Source organism: Colossoma macropomum, unplaced genomic scaffold (assembly GCF_904425465.1).
Source record: "Colossoma macropomum unplaced genomic scaffold, Colossoma_macropomum, whole genome shotgun sequence".
NCBI classification, from domain to species: Eukaryota; Metazoa; Chordata; class Actinopteri; order Characiformes; family Serrasalmidae; genus Colossoma; species Colossoma macropomum.
In genome coordinates this window covers 817,501-826,262 of record NW_023494784.1, presented here as the reverse complement: position 1 = coordinate 826,262, position 8,762 = coordinate 817,501, and the positions used below count along the sequence as shown (strand labels likewise).

Here is an 8,762-nt window from a genome sequence, read left to right as displayed (position 1 = left end):
ATAAATACATCTATTTATGCACTTTCGGAGCCCATTGCAAATTATGTGTTAAATATTTTGAGTATCAACTGCTTCAATCTGAAGTTGTGACCAACACCACTATTACAGTTTTAGATTTATTTCTATTTATATGTTGCTTATTTTCACAATATCTTTATTGTGCTGTGGGCCTGAGAGTGCCAAGCCTTTAGTTATTCAACTGTTAAAGGGTTAAATGAAGGGTTAAATGATTTAACTCTATCAGACACACCTGTTTAACTGTCAGTTCTCACACTCAGAACCAGGAAACTGTCTCTGTTCTTCAGTTCAGAGAAACAGAAACTTCACTCAATTCCACAGTGGAGCTGCTGCTGTATGGATCTCTGACTGTGCTGGTGTTTCTGTGAAGCATCTGGAGATTTTCTGTCGCACTGACCAGCAGTGTATCTGCATTCTGTGTACCATGGATGAACATAAAGGACATGATACAGTACCAGCTGCAGCAGAACGAGCTGAGAAACAGGTAAGAACTGTATTAACTTTATATTATTACTTAAATTGAAAGACAGAAAAATGGGATCTGTGAGCACATCAAAAACATCAACTCAACAGCAGATCTTTCTAGTCCAGTCCATCAAGCAACTTGTCTGTACCAGGATCTCATCTAACCAGATAAACTTCTGTTTCTGTCAAACAATGACACCAATGCAAAAACATTCCAGACGCATTCCAAAATCAGGAGTGGTGTATACAGTGAGACTCTGAACATACCTGTGATTCAACATACCTGTATTTTCAGATTTATAGTATTGCATATAACCCATTCTAAGTAAATGTGTGGATGGATTATGGTTTGTGTTTCTGTAGAAGAAGCTAATGGAAACCAAGACACAACTCCAGCAGAGAATCCAGGAGAGAGAGAAGGAGGTGGAGGAGCTGAGGAAGGCTGTGGAGTCTCACAAGGTGAGTTTGGAGCAGAACATCAAGAGCTGATTTCTAGAAGAGGATTGATCTGTTGCAGGATCTGTTATAGTCAGCTAGACAGACAGAATCTAATCAGCAGCCAAAACAAAGAGATTATCAGTTTCATACACTTTGAAACGCAGATTCTGTGTTGGGGGAAAAAGTCTTCTGACTCTTCTCCTCTCTCTCTGCTCTAACAGCGCTCTGCTCAGACAGCAGTGGAGAACACCAAGAAGATCTTTACTGAACTGATAGATAAATAGATAGATAGATGTGAGTGAATTAGCTGTCTGTATCTGACTCTTCTCCTCTCTCTCTCTGCTCTAACAGAGCTCTGCTCAGACTGCAGTGGAGAACACTGAGAAGATCTTTACTGAACTGATCAGCTCCATTGAGCGAAGACGCTCTGAGATATCAGAGCTGGTCAGAGCTCAGGAGGAGGCTGCAGTGAGTCGAGCTGAAGGAGCCCTGAGGAGACTGGAGCAGGAGATCTCTGAGCTGAGGAGGAGAAACACTGAGCTGGAGCAGCTTTCACTCACTGAGGACCACATCCATTTCCTCCAGGTAACAGCACCACCAGAACCTCTACACTGAGATTCACCAAATACACTCAAAGCCAGAAAATATAAATATATTTTCTGCAAATGTTAATCATTGATGTTTAGTGCCTCTTACATGAATATGTATCTACTAAAAAATGATCTCCAATTAAAATTTGGGAACTGAAGCAAAACCAGAGCATCTTTAATTAAGGAAGTATATAAATCATTACAGTAGTTCAAGTGTTTATATAGGTATCATCAAATCCTGTAAAATACTGTAAAAAAAAATTCTGATTCGTTAACTTAAGGAAGATACAAAACATGATGATGGTGATTAATAGCTAAAGGACAATCATTTACATTGATTCATTATGTTGTATGGACAGATCAAGCTGAGTCTCATCAGCATAAATTTGAAAAACATTAAAACACTGAGTTAACCTGGATTAAAAACATAGGGGAAGCATATAGAATAAAAATAAAATAGGGCCAAGAATGGAGCCCTGAGGCACCCCACAGGTAAGATATATAGTAGAGGACATCCTGTTACCAATGAACAATAAACATTTTTACTGGGTGTAACAACTTTAATTATGGGTGGAGGAAGGACGTCGGGGGCAGGTGTAAAGACGGAGAGCTTTTTATTATTTACACACAACGCAAAAACTACTCAGCTTTTCAGCCCACAGACAAATTAAGCAGAGAAGCTCGCTGGGACTTTTCAGTCCTTTCTTTCTTTCTTTCTAGCTCAGTTCAGCTCAGCTCAGTTCAGTTCGGTTCAGCTCGGCTCTCACGCCCTCACGGGTCTCCTTCTCTCTCTGGGCTCTGCCACCTACTGAGGGAAGAGGTGACTATATGTAGGCTGGCAGAAACAAGGCACAGGTGAACATCATCAGCTACTTATCTTGCTGGTTCAGCCCGACCGGCTTCTTCATCCTGCATTCGCCGCTCGGCCACGCCCCCCTCTCCACATACCCCCATGCCCGACACAGGCCGGGCAGCCATCGGGCCGACACCCCACTCCCCCTCCCACTCGAGCGGGAGAGGAAGTTGGCCACCACCATCTGAGACCCCGGCCTGTGAATCACTTCAAATCTAAAGGTTTGGAGAGCTAGACAGTGAGTGATTCTGGAGTTGGAATTCTTCATGCGGTGGAGCCACTGGCGAGGGGCGTGGTCAGAACAGAGGGTAAAAGGGCGCCCCAATGGTTAATAGCGGAGGGTGAGGACCGCCCATTTGATGGCCAGACATTCTTTTTCAATGGTGCTCTACTTAGTCTCCCAAGGCAATAATTTCTGACTTATGTACAGCACGGGGCGATCCTCCCCCTCCACCACCTGGGACAAAATGGCCCCCAGCCCTCTATCTGACGCGTCAGTCTGCAAGACAAAGCAGCGGGCCCCCAAAGAAAGCTGCCTTAACACGGTTCACAACCTGTTTGCACTGCTCCGTCCACTGAACCGGATCTGGTGCTCCCTTTTTAGTGAGATCAGTCAGCAGGCTGGTGACGTCCGACTAATTAGGTATGAATCTACGATAATAGCCAGCCAATCCCCAGGAAGCGCCTCACCTCCTTTTCGGTCTTGGGTCTCAGACACGTCGCAATTGTGGCCATCTTATCAATTTGGGGACGCACCTGTATGTGACCCAAGTGGAAGCCCAGATACTGTACCTCCACGCATCCAATCGCACTCTTCTTTGGGTTGGCCGTAAGCCCTGCCCGTCTCAGCGATCTCAGAAGCGCCCTCAAATGTTGCACATGCAGCGGCATAAGCACAGTGGGGGCGGAGAATTCTATTCATGAGTCACTGAAACGTGGCCGGTGCTCTGAATAACCCAAAAGGGAGAGTGATGAATTGGTGTAACCCAAACAGCGTTTTTTCTCGGGATACTGGAGTCAAGGGGATCTGCCAGTAGCCCTTGGTCAAATCTAGTGTTGAGTAAAAACGAACAGCCCCTAACTGATCGAGTAGTTCATTGGATAGGCATCGAATTAAGACACTGCATTGACTTTTCTGTAGTCCACACAGAAATGAACAGTCCTGTCAGGCTTGGGGACAAGCACTACGGGGCTGCTCCAATCACTGTGGGACTCTTCGATTATCCCCATATCGAGCATAGCCTTAATTTTGTCCTGAAACACCTTTTTTTTGTGCTCAGGCAAGTGATAAGGCCGTCTGTGTACAACCACGCCAGGAGGAGTTTCAATGTGGTGCTCTATGAGGTCAGTACGGCCAGGCAGAGGCAAAAACATGTCAAAAAACTCCATTTGTAACTTTGCCATCTCTGCTTTCTGGGATGGGGAAAGCAGACAGATCGTGATTCAGTTTGGTTGGGACCTCTGGCCCCAACTCGGCTCTCTCGGGAACCACCTTCGCCAGAGAAACAGGGACCGTCTCCCTCCTGGGTTTAAGGAGATTGAGATGGTATACCTGAACTGCCCTGCCTCTGTCTGTCTGTGTGACCTCATAGTCAACTTCTCCCACTCGCTGTGTGACCTCAAAGGGTCCTTGCCACTTGGCAAGCAATTTGGAGCTCGATGTAGGGAGTAAAATGAGTACTTTGTCTCCCAGTGAAAACCTACGCAGCCAAGTGCCCCTGTCACAGACGAATGCGGAAGCCTCGAACGCGGCACATGCTCCCTTCCTTATAGCACTGTGGGATCCATCCTCTACGAAAGCCTTCACTAGCACCCCAAACTGCGACCAATTTGGACTAACCGCCACCTTTCACACTATGCTTTTTTCCCCGAAACTCGATTGTAATGGGCAGGAGAGAATAATTGTGTACATCCTCATGGACACACTGCACCTTCACCCGATATGCCCTCTCCAATGCCACGTCCGAATTGTGGTTTGATTACAGCCAGAATCCACCAAGGCTTGATATGTACCCCCTTGAATACTCACTGGTATGTGGTACGCTCCAGCTCGATCAGGGGAGGTGGGTGGCGATGTGGGAACCCGGACCAATGTTCCAACCTCCATGTGGTGGCACTGGTCCTGGAAATGTCCGGGCTCCCCACATCGCCAACACACCTGCCCAGGCTTCACCCCAGCTCTCGTGGGCTCAGCTGTTGCCCCCTGTGTAGAGAGAGAAGGTAGACCATGAGTAGCTGCAGGGGGGGTGCAGGAGGTAGAAAGGGGGGGTCGTGGGGAGGGCGAGAGCGGGGAAAGAGTTTGGGGGCTAGAGCTCCCTTCTTTCTGGGAGTGGGAATAGGGAGAGAGAGAGAAGGAGAGAGCGGTATTGGCTGGGTGGGGGTTCTTGCCCCTGAATACGCCGCCATATGCACCTCTGTCAGCTTTGTGACTTCGTCCAGCGATTCTGGTTGGTGGCACTGGACCCAAGCTACTGTCTCCTCGAGTAAGTGGGCGATGAACTGCTCCAGCACCACCAGGTCGAGCACCTCCTCGGAATCGCATTCTTCGGACAAGAGCCACCTCCTGCAGGAATCGCGGAGCTGCTCCTGCTTCTCCGTCCTGCATTCGACATTCACCCATGCCCCCCTCTCCACACTGGGTAAATAAGATAAAAGACAATTCAGAGCAGTTCATGATTTGCAAACACACTCACAAAGCCAGCAGTATCAAAGACTGAGTTAAGATGGAGCAATAGTAAAACAGAGACTTTCCCAGAGTCAGCATGTCTTATAATATAATTTTGAACTTTTGTCTCAGAAAAGCCAGACTTTTCCAAAATGTTGTTTGGGAACATTTTCTTTGAAAAAAAAAATCTAATTCTTTGAAATAAAAGCAAATTTAGAGATACAAACTTATTCCATAATTAGGTGACTGTATATCAGGTTTTGTAAGCTAAACATTAGCCAATGTAAAACAGTCTGAAACACAATGAAAGCAGAAATAAACCTTACCATAGTTTTTAGATCCTGCAGTTCCTAAAACCAAGATCCTCTCAGTCTCCATTATCAAATCAAATCAAATCAAATCAAATCAAATCAGATTTATTGTCACATCACAAGAGTACAGGGACACAGGTGAGTGAAAAACTTGAGTGCGAGTTCCACAAATTATGCAGAGAACAGTATTTACACATAGATAAACAAAACTATAGATAGGATAGAAGAATAGATAAAACCAATTTAACTAAAATATATACATATAATCTTACACAATAACTTAAAAATAATAATATTGCACCGAGACATATAATATTGCACTGGGAATGCAGAGTGAGTGTAATCAACTATATACTATATATAGTAATGGATATTACAATGCTATGTGGATGTGCAAATAATCACACTAGGTGTGGAGGTAGAAGATGGTACAGTAGGTGGCAGAGTATTTAGTAAAGTGCAAGGTACAGGAAGTTAAGTGGAAGCGCAGGGGGAGAGTATTGTCTTTGGATAGGTATTCAAAGTCCAGCTATGCAAGTAAAGTGCGGGAGTACAGTGGGTGCACGTACGTGTAATGGGAAGGGTTGGGCTGGGCAGAGCAGTGATTACTGGCTGTTCAATAGCCTGGTTGCATGGGGGAAGAAGCTGTCTTTGAGCCATTAGCTCCTCTTAGATGGGAGTAAACTGATGTAAGATGTGTATTTTAGCTGTCTTGTTTATTTGGTTCTCTGTAGAGTTTCCAGCCTCTCTTGGTTCCTCCTGAATCTGCATTGACCTCCATCATATTCAGTCCTAATGACTCTTTTAAGGAGGTGTTAAACTCTGTGTCTCAGCTGAGAGAGAAAGTGGAGCAGCTCTGTGAAGAGGAGTTTAGAAAGATCTCTAGTGGAGGTGAGAGATTACAGATGTTCTCAACACCTTTTATTGGATATTCAGCAGTTCTCTGAAGAACACAGTGTAGAGTTCAGTGCCTGGTTCCATAAAACACCTTAAGGATTTCTTTAAGCTCAATGTGTTTCACAGAAAAGCCTTAAGTGATCATATAAGAGTTTCCTTAGTTGACATGATCATACACCTTGTGAACGCTGCAATAATTAAAATGTACATTAAATATATAGATGGATAAATAAATATTAATTTCTGCACTAATAATGCAGCTCAGACTGAATGCAGTGTGTTAAGCCGAGTTCACACTACATGATTTTAGCCCTGATTTTCCACTTGCCAACAGTTTTGGGGAAAAGCCTCAGATCAGCATTAAACGCTATAATACTTTATAAAGCAAGAGTGTTACTTCATCTAAAACACACTACGTTATCTGTTCATAAGAACTCTGTACACATTGGAGTTGTAATGCACTATAAACACAACCCTTTGTAGAGCTTTAATATAGGCTTTAAATAAGGTTTTCTATGTCTTTTAAGGAATGTTCATTTGAGTACATAATACCTTATAGAGCATCATAAGAGCTCTTTATAGGCTTTAAGTGAGTTTAGATAATCATGTGTCAAATGTGTGAAATGGGAAGGTCACTCTGCAGTTTGCAGGGTCTGTCTTACACACTAAGATTCATATGTGAATATATCACTTTACTCCAATGCAGGAACTGTTTAAAGCTTGAATTAGCAAAGCTACTGTTAGATGGACTCCTAAACAAGGAAATAAAGAAAGAAAGAAAGAAAGAAAGAAAGAAAGAAGAATTTAAAGCAGGTCCACAAAAACAGCCCTCTCCATACAAAATCTTTTCCCACAGCTGTTGGGGGCAGAACACCTGGGTCTGCTGTTATGCAAATAACATACCAGAACCCTGTTATAATGTATTATAGCGTTAATGTTTAGAATGTTCTTACTAACAGATATTACAGTGTGTTATGAAATCTGACATCAAAAAGTTAAATACCCTTATTTTATAAAATGTTATGCATGAAAATGTAAATACTGCAATTATACAAACTTATACCAGGCATTATAAGGCATTACATATGCCATATAACACCTAATAAAAGCATTGATAAAGAATATCAAAGAGAGGATTCTCAGGAAGTTTTACCAAAATATTTCAGTTGTGCAGTTTAATAGAGGGACTTTCTGACTCACATTCATGCCGTCATTCTCATCTTGTTTTGCTGAAACATTTCTAGCAAGTTAACGAGGACAGAATTAACTAGCAGCTATCAATAAATTACATGAAATCAATGATCAGTTTTCATCTTTCAATCAGAAACCTTTACTCGTTAAAAGAACTTCCAAAGACTCTTTTCAGAGTTCACTGTTCAAAGACACCATCCAAGAGCCTGTAAGATACGAAGCAGGCCAAATATCTGAAGTGTGAGCAGTGTTGTGACCCGGTTGTGAGTGGCAGTGAGTTTGGTGATGAGCTACAGTCAGTGAGAGTGCAGACACGGGGGAGGAGGAACCTGGGGGAGGAGTTCTTTTCTTTATCATCCTTGCCAATCAACACACAAACAACTCGGATCGCTTGCTTCTTGCTGACATCCATTTTTGGAAGAAAAAAGTTCCTGTGTCACACACGGCATCGCAACATTCCCTGTGTCACTTCTCGCATGTTTTTCATGACAAAAGGCAGTTTGGAGAGCAGACAGACTCAGAGATTCTACTGGGGAAAGATTTTGTTACGTGAGATTACCTGTCACTGATCAGCCATGTGTGCAAACCACAATGACTTCAAGATTCAACACAATACAACACAACTCATGTAAAGTCATGTAGTGTGTCTGTGGCTTTCGTCTACACAGCTTCTAAATCTGATTTAAGTGACCATCAGTAGGATTTATTTTGTGAAAAACTGAAAGGTGTTAAGCAGCCATGCAAACTCCACCATATATCTGAGTTAGGGTAGAGTTTTTATTTCAGGCTGTGAGAAAATACAGCAGGCTTTACTCTGCTCCGCCTGCAGACTGATACACTTTGTTACTGAACTAAAACTGGTGATTTTATCAGGAAAGGAACTGACTGACATGCAGAACAACCACAGAGTGATTCTACATGACACACACACACACACACACACACACACACACACACACACACACACATTTTCTAAGCTGACATAGAGAGGTAGACAAATGCAGAGCCAGTCAGAACTGTGTTACAAACAGACCTAACAGCACATGAATCATGTTGCTGGTATTAAAACAATTAAAAATGTCTATTAGACATTTCCAGTGGAGTTTCAGTCCACAGTGGGAGATGTTCTTCACCTTCACGTCCTCTTGGTAAAGCGTCAGTGACTGCAGTAAACTGGTTCACTCAGAGAAGCATCTGAGGGATTTTATTCTGTATCAGTAACTAATTCCCCCCTTAATGTTCACACTTTAGAGAAGTGAAGGTGTTTATACAACCAGACACAGAGCTGAGAGAGTTAATAATGACAGACACACTGTTTATTATAAAATATATAA

At 43.2% G+C, this 8,762-nt stretch overlaps 1 protein-coding gene across 1 annotated transcript in view; it reads left to right on the top strand.

Moving 5' to 3' along the window:
- Positions 1 to 442: 442 nt before the first annotated feature.
- LOC118809228 overlaps positions 443 to 8,762 on the top strand; it is a 9,278-nt gene continuing 958 nt past the window's right edge. The window contains exons 1-6 of the mRNA XM_036572355.1: positions 443 to 502; positions 847 to 942; positions 1,273 to 1,506; positions 2,402 to 2,585; positions 4,414 to 4,584; positions 4,873 to 5,003. Of these exons, the coding sequence (XP_036428248.1) occupies positions 443 to 502; positions 847 to 942; positions 1,273 to 1,506; positions 2,402 to 2,585; positions 4,414 to 4,584; positions 4,873 to 5,003 (876 nt within the window). The remainder of the gene's footprint in view (positions 503 to 846; positions 943 to 1,272; positions 1,507 to 2,401; positions 2,586 to 4,413; positions 4,585 to 4,872; positions 5,004 to 8,762) is intronic.